This window comes from Lampris incognitus, chromosome 20 (assembly GCF_029633865.1).
Source record: "Lampris incognitus isolate fLamInc1 chromosome 20, fLamInc1.hap2, whole genome shotgun sequence".
Taxonomy (NCBI): Eukaryota; Metazoa; Chordata; class Actinopteri; order Lampriformes; family Lampridae; genus Lampris; species Lampris incognitus.
Window position 1 is genome coordinate 23095401 of NC_079230.1, and position 14347 is coordinate 23109747.

At 43.4% G+C, this 14347-nt stretch overlaps 1 protein-coding gene across 2 annotated transcripts; it reads right to left on the bottom strand.

Moving 5' to 3' along the window:
- Positions 1-1026: 1026 nt before the first annotated feature.
- On the bottom strand, positions 1027-12072 carry LOC130130655 (E3 ubiquitin-protein ligase ZFP91-like). 2 transcript variants are annotated; one of them, XM_056300415.1, is made up of 11 exons: positions 11978-12072; positions 11379-11746; positions 10626-10657; positions 10391-10522; positions 10192-10228; positions 9689-9847; positions 9430-9480; positions 8760-8838; positions 6056-6170; positions 5188-5287; positions 1027-4381 (listed from the first exon to the last, which is right to left on the bottom strand). In XM_056300415.1, exons 2-11 carry the CDS (start codon positions 11738-11740, stop codon positions 3529-3531), a joined length of 1920 nt encoding a protein of 639 aa, XP_056156390.1. In that variant the 5' UTR covers positions 11741-11746; positions 11978-12072; the 3' UTR covers positions 1027-3528. The 2 variants fall into 2 exon arrangements, with proteins under 2 accessions (XP_056156390.1, XP_056156389.1); XM_056300414.1 differs by having other exon boundaries at positions 11379-11751; positions 11978-11994.
- Between the last annotated feature and the right edge of the window lie 2275 nt (positions 12073-14347).

Consider the following 14347-nt stretch of genomic DNA (forward strand, 5'->3'; position numbering starts at 1 on the left):
CGGTGATTCAAAAACTTAAAACAAAATCAAATTAATTCATATTGTCTAAACAGATTAAAAAATAACCTGTGGGTACTTGATCTACTCGCCCTACCGGATGTGCTCCGGGTCCTGCGACTACAGATGACATCACTACTTCACGCATGATGATTGGGTAGGGGTTAGTTCAGTTTAGGAACAGCGGGAAACAGTAGATTGACGTTGGACGCAGCTCGCCTCGCGCGCGTTCCCTCGGGGTGGGGTCCCGAGCTGCGGCCTCGCCTCTTAGACGCAGCTCGGCCCTTCGGCCCCCGCACCTTTACTAACCAACTCAATGTCAAAGTGGATTGTAAAAAACACACAGCTAAATAACTATTAAGCTAGCAACGGGGGCGCCGGGCTAGCGTAGCGGTCTATTCCGCTGCCTACCGACACGGGATCGCCAGGTCGAATCCCCGTGTTACCTCCGGCTTGGTCGGGCGTCGCCACAGACACAGTTGGCCGTGTCTGCGGGTGGGAAGTCGGATGTGGGTATTTGTCCTGGTCGCTGCACTAGCGCCTCCTCTGGTCGGTCGAGGCGCCCCCCGGATCGGCAGAGAGGGGGTGGAGCAGCAACTGGGACAGCTCAAAAGAACGGGGTAATAGGCCAGATACAATTGGGGAGAAAAAGGGGGAAAATTGGGAAAAAAAAGAAAAAAAGCTAGCAACGCTAGCTAGCAAGCAATATAATCCGTGACGTCAGATGTAGTCGAAGGACCCCGAGTCGATATCGTACCCGAGCAGAAATGGAACCCACACCGGGCATAAGTTCAGCAAACGCGGAATTTGTGAGGAGGCAGGCGTTGTCCCCCCGTGGCTGAAACAAGTCACTACATTGAATCTAAAACGGGTCATTAAAGTATTCATATGATCCGCACATTATATATATATATATATATATACACATCTCATGTGACATGGTACGTTGTGACGTGCGACGTTAGATGCGAGTTTGTGCATTCAGCTAGCTACCCTTCTATTACACAATGAGCAGTTATGGATGTGAAAAAGGCATTTACTTCTCCATTAGGTAGGACACTGGTTACTTAATACACACATATTTTACAAGCCTACTGTAACAACAGGCGACACTGTTGCTGAGCATTTACTAATTGCGTGCACGCTTATAAGTTGGATGAGTGAGTATGCATATTATATAGTTTTCAATTCAACACGAAATCAGTTCATGTGTACACTTAACGTTTTAACAGGGTACATGGAAAATGAATGTCTACCAGTACAATATAAACAAATGATATTTCACTTTTAACAGACCTAAACTTTGCGGTTGCCAGTGCACTTCAGTTGTGTGTATAGTACAAAGTGGTCAGAAACTGAATTGTTGCGCTGTGTTGTTTGACTTTATGGCAAGTTTGGCACTATTGTCTTCTGTGATATGTGTAATATGCCACGCAATAGTTTGACTGTATACTGACGTCATTAAAAAAATGTTTGCCCCCCCAGAGCAAATGTCAAACTCTGCCTGTGCTGTTCAGTACTAGTGGTAGTGAACAGGGGTGTGGTATTTTTTTATTCCTCATAATCAAAACTTTAAGTAGAGGAAATTGCTTCCAAAAACAAACTTTATCTCTTATAATGTCACAAATATAAGCTTACATACACCTGTGTTGATATAATCAAACCATACTTGTGTTGCTGAAACTGCATAACTACAAAATTTAACAAAAAAATCTAGTTTCTTTAGGTTAGATTTATGCATATGCAAAGCACAGAAAATAAATTAGTCAACTTGAGTGTGACTGACCTTAGCCTATAAAGAAATGCAAATTTAAAAGATTGGAATACTTTGGGGATATTAGTGATTTTTTTTCTTGCATTATAATCAATCAACTCTCAAGACTACATATCTCTAACAAATGTCGACAAACCAATATAAAAAAAATACAGCATCTTTAAGCTGCCTGTCTTACACACATTTTCCTTCCATCATCTTACACCATTTCCTTTTCTTCATCTGGCTCGTCCTCTCTTTCACATAAGCACACATGGACACACAGGCAGACAGAATCAACACAGGCTAAATGAATAGCAAAATAGTCAATTATCAAAAAGCTACTGACAGAAATTAAACTCCCTGATAACAAGTAGTGCTGCATAAGTATGCAAGTTGTTATTACACTCCATAAAGATAAAACTATAGTTTACTCATTTATATTTTAATTGTTCTTTAAACGTAAGCTTAACAAATGTCGTCATTTCCTTCTGATATTTCTGTCACCAAGTCCTACAAATAGGCAAAACATGCCACTTCTTTGTCTTTATGCATGCTCAATAAACCAGGTAAGAAAATCAAAGAAAGTTGAATCAGTTCATCTGGATACATTTATTGGCCCTGGGTAAGTGGTTATCCTAACTGGACGTTTGTCAAAGCCAGGAAGATGCCCAAACAAAGCACCAGCCAATCGAAGAGAGGAGAAGGACAACAGCTGCCTAAGTGTAAACCAGTGGTGTGATTCTGTATGTGGCGGGAGTGTCGGAAAAGTTGAGACGCGTATTTTCCAAACATCACATCTCAGCTGCTTTCGAACCCCAAAACACACTGCGCCAGAAATTGGTCCACCCCAAGGATCGCGTCCCCAGCACAAACAGAGCAATATAGTGTATGCTAATAAGTGCTGGGAGGACTGCTGTGACTTGTACATCTGGGAAACTAAACGGACGCTGGTCAAGAGGATGGCACAACTCAGAAGAGCTAACACGTCAGGCCAGGACTCCACAGTCTACACCCATCTACAGGCCAGTGGCCACTCTTTCAAGGATGGGGATGTGCACATCCTTGATGGGGAGGAACGTTGGTTTGAATGGGGCGACAAAGAGGCCATCTATGTGAAGAAGGAACGACTATCCCTGAACCGAGGGGGGGCTAAAAGTACATCTGTTGCCATCTTACAATGCTGGTTGCAAACATTCCCAAATCCTCTGTGAAAAGCACACACGGCCATTGAAACTTTAGTTAATGGTTATGACAATTTGCATATGAAACTGATTACTGGTTTTGGTCGTTATGCAACTGTGTTGTTAAAAGGTTAAAAAGAACCCAGGGTACCCCTAAAAGAGAGTTTAGTTAATTTAAGGTTTCATGCCCATCACCGCGGCATGGGGGCGCTACATATCCTTCTCTCACTCAGACATGTGACTAATTTTTTTCCCTCCCTGCTAAAAGGTTTTTTTTTGAGAGTTGTTCCTTATCCGATGTGAGGGTAAGGACAGGATGTTGTGTTGCTGTAAAGCCTCCCTGAGGCAGCTTTGTAATTTGTGATATTGGGCTATACAAATAAAATTGACTTGAATTGACTATTGTTTATAAGGGTGGGGATACCTGCAGTCAGTTTAGACTGAAGAGGTCACTAAGATGAGAGATGAAACGTATCTGTCAATAAACGTATCCAGATGAACTGATTCAACTTTCTTTGAATGCCACTTTTTTGTGTTCAAATGACTTTACATCAGATCACTCCCCGCCCAATTGTCCCCCCTTTCTTTCTCCATCTAGATCAAGCTATCCCCATGTACGTCAACACTCCCCAACAGCATCTGCCTCTCCACCTCGCTGCCCCAAACCATTCCCCCATCTTTCTTACCCCTCTCCACATCTCCCTGCCACACCATCTCCCCCGTATTCTGCTGCTCCCCCACCACCACCCTCTCCCACAGCACCCCCTCTCCATCTGGCTGCGGGACCATTCCATCCTCCCTGGCCCAGTCCATTGTCTGGTGGGGAATCAAGGTGGCTGTGGGGGTGAACGTTGCAACAGAGCTCAAGGTCAGCAGGGTGGTCTGGAAGTCTGCGGTGGAGGTAGGTGCAGTGGTCACTGTTGTCAGCGGCAGGTTGGTCAGCTGAATGAGCTGGGGCTGGCTGGGGCTCGAGAGCTGAGCAGCAGAGGTGGTGGCATTGGTCAGACACAGCAGGGTGGTGGTTTCCTGCTCTTGCTTCACCTGCACCATGTGAGGTGGGGACAGCTGTTGGAGCTGGCTCGGGGACGCGGGTAGCTGAGTCTGTGGGGCAAGGGGCGGCACTGCCTGCTGAAGGGGGATGTGGGCTCCCGTGATGGCTCCCTGGTTGTCCTCGCTAACAGGGGGTTGGGCAGGCGCAGCGACCCCAGAGACTGCCTCCAGAACCGGGGTGGGGCTGGTTGGGAGAGTGCTGGTGTTGACTGCCTGGGCTTCAGCTATGACCACTTCAGGGTGGCTCTTGGCCTTGTGGGCGACCACGCAGTCCTTTTTTTCAAATTTCTTGCCACAGATGGAGCAAGAGAACTGATAGAAAGTTTCAGCATCATGTTTCTTCATGTGCCAGTTCAGGGAAGCCTTCTGGCGGCAGGTAAAACCACAGATCTCACACCTGCCACAAGAGGGAGACAGAGAATATGTTAAAATCAGTTGGTAATTTCAGATGGACAGTAAACTATTGGTGGCCATATAATTACTTTTAATAAATCTCATATTTTGGGCATCAAATAGCTTAAACTTAACTGCATTCAAGGAAATGAGAGATTCTTACTGATGAAAAAGTTTTTCTTGTGATACAGCAGCTTGAAATGATGGGTAATTCTTTTGCTTCAATACATTGATAGTTTGATACTGAAACATATATTATAAATTGTTATCAACTTGTGTTTTTAATTAATCTTTGAAAAAACAAACAATTTTTGATTTTTTTACACGATCTTTTTTTTTTTTTGTGATAGCGATAGTAGAGAGAAGACAGGAAAGGCAGGGGAGAGAGAGGGGATGACAACGGGCCCAGGCTGGATTCAAACCCAGGCCGCTGCGATAAAGACTCAGCCTTGTACGTGATACGCGCTCTACCAGGTGAGCCACTGGGGCACCCCCTAAAAATTTGTTGATTTTCAATGTAATCAGAACTTGGACTCTTGGAAAACACTTAAGGGATACACAAGATACACAACTCCCACTTCCTGTTAAGTTAACACCTCTGAATGGCTGCAGTGTGTGAACCTAATAACCAAAAATAATGTTAATCTGCTGAAAATACTTTTTACAAATCTCTCGGCCAAAAATGCAAGATACTTTCGTTTCCTTCCCCTCTTTGAAAAGCGAACTGACGTAAAACAAATGCAGCCAGCCAGCAAGCACCAGCAAAGATGACATGACTTATACTGGCGATGAGTTTTGTTTCATACTCACTGTATTGGCTTCTCTCCTGTGTGGATCATCCTGTGCACTGCCAGGTTATAGGAGCTTTTGAAAGCGCGGGCACAGTACTCACAAATATAGTCCCTCTGATCTAAAATTCAGACGACAAACAGAAATGAACAAGAATTAAATGACAGGATGGAGGAGAGGGATACACATGTTTTCTCAAGCTAAAGGCAATCTCCAAAATTAGGTCATTTATATCAATTGCCAATCTGCAAAAATTTGTACATGCTTTTATCTATTCTCAGCTTGACTATTGCAACGCACTTTACTCAGGTGTCAGCAAGGGCTCCCTCCACTGTCTGCAGTTGGTACACAATGCAGCTCCTCGGCTCGTTACCGGGACAAAGAGGCATGACCATATCACTCCTCTGCTAGCTTCCCTACACTGGCTCCCTGTTACATTTCGAATTGATCTTAAAATTTTATTGCTCACTTTTAAGGCCTTAAACAGTCTTCCTCCTACATACATTTGTGATTTATTGACCTGGTATACGCCCTCTCAGCCATTAAGATCCGCAGATGGGCTTCTTTTAAATCTCGTTTATGAAAGCTTTTACAAATGTTTGATATGCGTTTTTATTTATTTATACTGTTTATTTTTACTCTTACTTATTGGGTCTTAATCTTATTTTTCCCTTGTCTTGTTTTATTTCTTTGCAGTATTTTGTAACATTGTTTAAGAAAAAGTGCTATATAAAATAAAGTTATTATTATGGGATGAGACTCAAAATACATATTGAAAAATTGTTGCAGACTGCTTGATTCGGGGATACGGACAAAATAAAATTGAAAAAGCACAGCCCTATGGTACCAGTCTAAATATTCTGTACAAAGAAACATGTCATGACATCACCTGTATGGTGCTTGGCATGGCGGAGCAGTTGTTTCTGCAGACGAAACAGGCGACCACACGAGGGGTGATTACACGCATACTTCTTCTTTAGTAAATGCTGGTATTTGATGTGGTGCTAAATAAGAGAGATGGGGGAGAGAGAGAGAGTAGTTCTTAATTGGTTAAGTTGTCTGCCTACTTTACTGGTGGAGCTCTCACAGTCAGTTTATGGTGCATTGCAATAACATTCATTCATTTATTCTTTTTCCATATCAACTTAAGGTTGTAGAGGGGGTTGAACCCTATACCAGGAAGCATTTGGCAAATCACCAGTCTGTCATAGAGAACCCACACTAAACCACTCACACACCGCATTAATATCGAAGTAGTCTTTGGACTGTGGCAGGAAACTGAAGTACCAAGTGCAAACGCTCACTTGCATGGGGAGAATACCCAAACTCCACACAGAGCGGTTGGTACACACCCAGAACCCTCTTGCTGTAGGACTACAGTGCTAACCACTAAGTCACTGTGCTTTCTCACTTCCATAAAACTGTTTACCTTGTCAGAATGACAGGTAATATGGTGTTGATAAAAGTGCTCAACAAATGAAGGCTGGAATATTAAGATAGATGTCGGAAAAAAGAACTTTTAATCCATAGCAGTACAAGCCACACAAACAGGCTTGTACTGCTATGACAAAGTTTTTTCCTACATATATCTTAACTTTATATACACTGCTCAAAAAAATAAAGGGAACACCTAAAAACACAATATAGACCTCGATGAATGAAATATTTCAGCTGAAAATCTTTATTTATTAGACAGAGGAATGTGTTTAGAGCAAAATAACCTAAGAATGATCAATGGAAATCAAAATCATTAGCCCATTAAGTTCTGGATTCAGAATCATACTCAAAATCAAAGTGGAAAATGAGAACATAGGCTGATCCAACTTCTGTGGAAATTCTTCAAGACGATTCAAAATGAGGCTCAGTAGTGTGTGTGGCCTCCACGTGCCTGTATGCACTCCCTACAACGTCTGGGCATGCTCCTGATGAGACGACGGATGGTCTCCTGAGGGATCTCCTCCCAGACCTGGATCAGGGCATCGGTCAACTCCTGGACAGTCTGTGGTGCGACATCGCGTTGGCGGATGGTACGAGACATGATGTCCCAGAGGTGCTCGATTGGATTCAGGTCTGGGGAACGTGCAGGCCAGTCCATAGCATCAATGCCCTCGACATACAGGAACTGCTGACACACTCTGGCCACATGAGGACGAGCATTGTCATGCATGAGCAGGAACCCAGGGCCCACTGCACCAGCATATGGTCTGACAAGGGGTCTGAGGCTCTCATCCCAGTACCTAATGGCAGTCATGGTACCTCTGGCTAGCACGTAGAGGTCTGTGCGGCCCTCCAAGGATATGCCTCCCCAGACCATCACTGACCCACCGCCAAACCGGTCATGCTGGAGGATGTTGCAGGCAGCAGAACGTTCTCCACAGCATCTCCAGACTCTCTCACGTCTGTCACATGTGTTCAGTGTGAACCTGCTCTCATCTGTGAAGAGCACAGGGCGCCAATGGCGAATCTGCCAACCAAGATGTTCTCTGGCAAAGGTCAATCGGGCTGCACGGTGTTGGGCTGTGAGCACAGGCCCCAATTGTGGACGTCGGGCCCTCATACCATCCTCATGCATTCTGTTTCTCACTGTTTGAGCAGAAACCTGCACATTAGTGGCCTGTTGAAGGTCGTTTTGTAGGGCTCCGGCAGTGCTTCTCCTGTTCCTCCTTGCACAAAGGACCAGATAGCGGTCCTGCTGCGGGGTTGTTGTCCCCCTGCGGCCCCCTCCACGTCTCCTGGTGTACTGGCCTGTCTCCTGGTACCTCCTCCATGCTCTGGACACTGTGCTGGGAGACACATCAAATCTTCTTGCCACAGCACGCATTGATGTGCCATCCTGGATGAGCTGCACTACCTGAGCAACTTCTGTAGGTTGCAGATACCGCCTCATGCCACCTCTAGTGGTGAGGGCACTAGCAAAATGAAAAACTAACCAAAGATCGGCCAGAAAAGATGAGGACAGGCAAATGGTCTGTGGCCACCACCTGCAAATCCATTCCTTTTATAGGGGTTGTCTTGCAAATTGTCTAATTTCCACCTGGTGGAAATTAGACAATTTCCCAATAGGTGAAATTGATTCACAAATCAGTGTTGCTTCCTAACTGGACAGGTTGATATCTCAAAAGTGTGATTGACTTGGAGCTACATTGCATTGCTTATGTGTTCCCTTTATTTTTTTGAGCAGTGTATATATATATATATGTACACACACATATATATGCAAAATATATGTGTCAATGCTGATCTCATATCTATGACGTTGTCTAGTATTGTTAGTATTAATGTTAGGTTTAGTATTGTTCTGATCCCGAGGTGACTGACCGCTACTATCTATCTATCTATCTATCTATCTATCTATCTATCTATCTATCTATATAGCGCCCTCTTTTACTCTACCCTGTTGATGTCTTTTTTTACCCTCTTTGCTGCTATCTACATCTGAATTTCCATTCAGGCATGAATAAAGGTGGTCTTATCTTATCTTGATGGTGTACAACGCCAACATCTTGTGGTGTACAATGTCAAATTAAAAATTGGCTTTAAATATATTTGTTAAGGAGCTGATTTCCATGGTTACAGCTGATAGATTTCCAGACCTGTAAGTAGCGTGGGTGGGCTAGGACAGTGCCACAGCCTTCCATCTCACAGCGGACATACTGCACCGGGGGCTTCTTCCTGACAGCACAGGAAAGAGGAAGTTCATGTCACATGTACACCGTATTTAAATAAAATTTGTTTAAAGTAATATATACTATATCTAGAAAGAACTAAGAACTTTCCACGGGCTAACCTACACCCTTTGATGGTCTCTAAGCATGAGTATTAAACTGATTAATAGCATTGTTCAGCTAATATTACTTCTATTACTGTACATTACTACTAATACTGCCTGTACTACTATTGGTGTCCGCTATTAGTATTGTGCCATTCTATCTGCACTTGACATGATATGCACTGTTGGCTTCTATACTGTTATGTGGTATTGTCCAGCTCTGTAATTTGAATCTCTTATTACTTCCTGTCCATAATCAAAGGTGTACTTATACTAAGTGCACCTCTCATTAAGTGTACTCTCGGTTATGATATGATTACTGTTTAGTGCTCTATGATGCCTGGTGAAGAAACACAAATTCATCAGCTAATTACTGACCCTCTTGTAGGTTGCTTTGAATAAAAGTATCTGTTCAATAAGAAAATGTGAAATGTAAATAACTAATATGATGTATGTTGAATACTACAGATAGTGTGACCAAAAAAGGACTATACCTTTTCTTGGGCAGCCGAGGGGTTTTGTCATCCTTTCGTCTCCTACCCCTCCTGAGATGGCAAAGTTTTCAGTATCTTGTGTAGCTCACTCAAATTTTGTCCAAATACATATCAGTTAATAAACATATTTCCATCTCTCAGTTCATCCATTCATCACTCTTGCTGAATTTCCCTGTCTGTGCAATCAGCAAATTACTCAGTCCATTTGTTCACCAAAGTCTAAGAGGTTAACTTAGTATTTGGTACACTTTTAACTTACTTCCTAGGTGGCTCTGCCTCCTCTCCAACCTCATCTTCTAGTTTCAAGCTAATCTCTGGCACCTCTTCAGCCTTAATCTCATTCTCCTCATCCTCTTCTTCTGACTCTTCTTTGTTGCTGTCTGTCTGTTTTAATGTCAGATGGCGCCTTGGTCTCTCCCTGAAGAATTGAGAGAGAGATTGAGGGACATTATGTTAATTGTGGCAAGCCAATCAGCTCAGCCTACTTCCTATTTTCAAGTTTATAATTAAGGTCATTTGGATTATCCATGAGAAGAGTGTCTTCATAGTCATGAGGCACATCTTCATCCACAATGCTAATATGGACATAAACTATGTGTTAGTTAGTTAGTTAATAAATTAGTAAATCAACTGATCCATCAGTATATAGGTTATACTGGCTGTACAGTATACTAGCTAAAACGATTTTGATATTTACAGGAATCAATATAACAAATCCAAAATTACTTCTGCCTGTTATAGAAAATATTGAGTGTCACTTACTTTACCCCTTTTCCTTTCAGAGTACCCCTTTCCAATCCTGAAAACAGTGATATTAATTACATCATCTCAACCTGAGGTGATTGTTATTCTCAAACCATTTTGTTAACTTCAGGGCACATGCAACCTACAATGGGTAGATGGGTTGCTAATTAATATTAGTAATATATGCACAGAAAAGACAGCATGTGATTTCTCTTACCAAAAGATAGAGTCTCCGCCTCTGATTCAGTTTTGCATACTGATGGTGGCGTGGAGTAGGAGGCTCGGGTTGAGGGTCTCTGTTTGCCTGTACTTGATTTGGACAGCTTTGATCTGGGAGTGCGCAGGGATGCTGAGGTAAACATGTGGCAATGTGTTCATTCAAAGACCCCACAGAGCAATTTTTCCATGAAGTTAAGACACACAACTGACAGCATCACTGAAAAGCTTCTTACCCTTTTTAGCTGTGGGTATCTTTTCCACGGTTCTGTTTGTGAAAATAAAACAATTTATAATAAAAGTTGGAAAGGTGCAATCTATAATCAACTAATGCATTTCAATCATACAGTTAATTTTGACATGACAATGAACCAACTCAACCGTGTAACACACACTACTTCCAAAATCACTGCCATTCCAACCCCCAACCTCTCAGGTCTCAAGAGCAGTCTTCATCGTCAGAGTAAATTTTAAACAAAAACCCCAGCTGAGAGCCTCTGAATGTCTGTATATGTGTATTTATGTCCCCACTGTATGCCGTGTGCACACGTCATGTCCCAATGTATGTCATGGACATACCACATGCAACAGTTCTTGTACATACATAGTGGGAAGTAGTACCTGTGTACCATATGTGACTGTATGTATGTACAGCCTATATATTATGTTTGGAGGTATACTTGTTTTTTACTTATGGGCCATGGTAACACATTTCTTTAAGCAGGACCATAAAGAATCTATTATATGAACATCAAGCACATGAAAGCTATGCTTTTTAACTCACTCACTAGATATGAAAAATTAGGTCAAACTATAGCTTTAAGACCGCTCAGTCAAGACAGTTTAAAAGATTTTGAGCACCCTCACCGAAGGGCAAGGACGTTAAATGCGTGTTACAGTCATGTTAAGAACGCATTATATGTAGATGTGATGTTTATGAACCTTTTGGGAGACGATACGGTGGCAGGTGTTGAGTGATTTGCACTCACCCCGTGGCATCTTTGCTTTTGCAAAGTGTGTCAGCAGGTCTCCCACGACGCTGACGGGGGGGATTTTTAGGCGTCATTGTCCGGACATCCTCCTTCGGCTCATTCGCCCTGTTTGCCTGTTTAGGCGCCACGGAACCACGAACAGTCCGCTTTCTCAAAACAGGTCCGAAACCCGCGGTGCCATCCGGAACCGGGGCCCTTCCTTCAGCTTTCACCCGCCTCTGACTCACTCTCATTAAGGCGGAGGATAAACCCGAGCCCCGGGATGGCTTTGCGGCCTCCCCCGAACAATACCCAGTGTTTCTGGTGGTCCTTGTCATCCCGGGACCGGAGGCTAAAATCCCGCTCATTTCCGGCTCCATTCGCCACTTTACTTATGGCCGTCACAAGTTCATGTAATTTAACAAAGGAAAACAATGAAATTAGGAGCACCGTCAGAGCCCCCAGAGTGTCAGCCTGGCCAGTTTATAATCACACATCGCCACACGATTGGTATCTTTTTTCTTTCGTATTAAATAATGTTGTGTTTTTGTTTATTTTCCTTAAGGTTTAATAATATTCACGGGTCTTTATTAAAGGTATAGTAAACATTATATTACCCTCGGCCGAAGCAACGTTTGCGTGTCTGTCGCGTCTCCTTTAAGATCAAACGGCGCTCACGTATAGACGTGACCGTTACGTAACACGTACAGGCTTACGCCTAATGGTTCTGTGGGAAATGTAGTCGACCACCGGAACACTTCCGGGTACCTTGACAACAGGACGCCAGGAGAGGGGGATAGAAAACCCAAGCCGCAAAGCCGCACTGTATTAGATACGCAGCCTAGCCGTAGCTACGATGCCCAAAAATTGCTGTGTGGTGGACTGTGCTGTTAACAAGAAAAACAACCCAAATATTCGTTTGTTTGTATTGCCTAAAAGGCAGAAGGAGGGAGAAAAACGATTGAAATGGCTCCAGGCGATCAGAAGGAAAGACAAGGATGGACAACTTTGGGATCCTGACAGCAAACATGTTTACGTCTGCGGTCTGCACTTCATCACTGGTAATGTCAGGTTGAGCCGGTGGCTATATGGAATTCCACAGTTCGCTAAACCTGTCTGAATGGGATCACATTCTTCAAACCCATATGTATTTTTATCCATTAAAAATCATAAAATGGTCCCTCCCCCCTGAATATTTGGTCACATGCTCAATTTTGTTTATCTTTCCTAGAAACAAGGGGTAACTACCCCGGTCTCCCTTACCCAGTTAAAATGCAAACATTGTTATCACATTATTATTGTCATCCTTACTGAGTAGTATATCATGCATCATTGTATGCAGTCATGTGTAATCCAGTACAAAGTAATAATTGAATAAAATGCAAACATTTGTTGAAAATGTAACCTAGTTCCTATGTCTTTTCCCCATGGCTGCTCTAGGTCATGATGTGTGATTTAATTTTTGCCTTTTATCATTTCAGGGTGTAATGCATGAGTGGGGTTATTAACCCATTCCCCTGTTCGATTGAAAGGACACTGGCCACCGATACTGCGAATTTTTCGCAAATATCGGTTCTTGTCCGCAGCAGCCAACGTAGCGACATAGTAGTTAGCCATTTAAACCGTGTTCAAACTTGCCGGCTTCTATCCCCCTCTAGCGCCCCCCGCTCTAACGTCCGAACGCGGAAGTGCAGTGGTCTATGTGAGCAGAACGCCGTTTCACCTAGACGACGTCATGCCACCATAACCATTTTCGGTCCCTGTGCCCAAAACTGGGCCTAGCGATGGCGAAACCAGGCTTTCTTTCAACCTATTTGAACCATATTTTGTGTTGGAAATTGGTTCACTAACCCCCCCTCCCCTTTATCTGACGCGCCATGAGGCTCTTTTCCCCAACTTCAGTTTAGCTGTTGAAAACTCAAAAGAAAAGCGGCAAACGTAATTTGTCATTATTGTCAAATCCAAATAAGGAAATCCCATAAAGTTGAATCAGTTGATGTGGACACAACGTTTATAATAATTTGTCAGTAATTGTCATTCAGTTGTCATTATTGTCAGCATATATTGTCAGATTAGTATCTTGGCTCAGTATGGACAACATTTTGCCATATGCATTTCTAATTTCATATCGACTTTCAGACAAATGTGTTCTGGTTATAGTGGATGTATTGGTTTTACGTGCTGTCTTCTCTGCTCTTTGCCCTTGCATCAAACTCTCTTACGCAAATTGTTCATCTAGTAAAACACGGCACGTAAGAGTATTTCTGTTAAGTGCACGGTGTTTATATGAAACTTAGTTCGTGTTTTGGAAGCCCTCTTCCACTGAACTGGGGCTGTGGTGTTTAAAAAGAAAACTGAAAGTCTTGAGGAGTTTCATTTCTGACTGAATTTTCTAAGACAGCTACAGGAAATTACTGCCACATCATCATCAATCATTCAATCAATCAAGTTGCATTTTACATAACGCTTTTCTAGCTGCAACAGCCACTGAAAGCGCTTTACACTTAATTCATTCACACACACATCATACACCGATGGCATGTCAACTATGCAAGGTATGCAAGGTATGCAAGGTAACAACTATCAAGTATCCATCCATCCATCTATTAGCTGAACCGCTTATCCTGTTCTCAGGGTTGCGGGAATGCTGAAACCTATTCCAGCAGACACTGGGGGGCAGGTGGGGAGACACCCTGGGCAGGCCGCCAGGCCACCACAGGGCCCACACACACACACACACACACACACACACACACACACACAAACATTCATACCTAGGGACAATTTAGTATGGCCAATTAACCTGACTCACATGTCTTTGGACTGTGGAAGGAAACCAGAGCACCCGGAGGAAACCCACGCAGACACGGGGAGAACATGCAAACTCCACACAGAGGACGACCCGGGATGACCCACCAAGGTTGGACTACCCGGGGCTCGAACCCAGGACCTTCTTGCTGTGAGGTGACCACGCTAACCACTGCGTC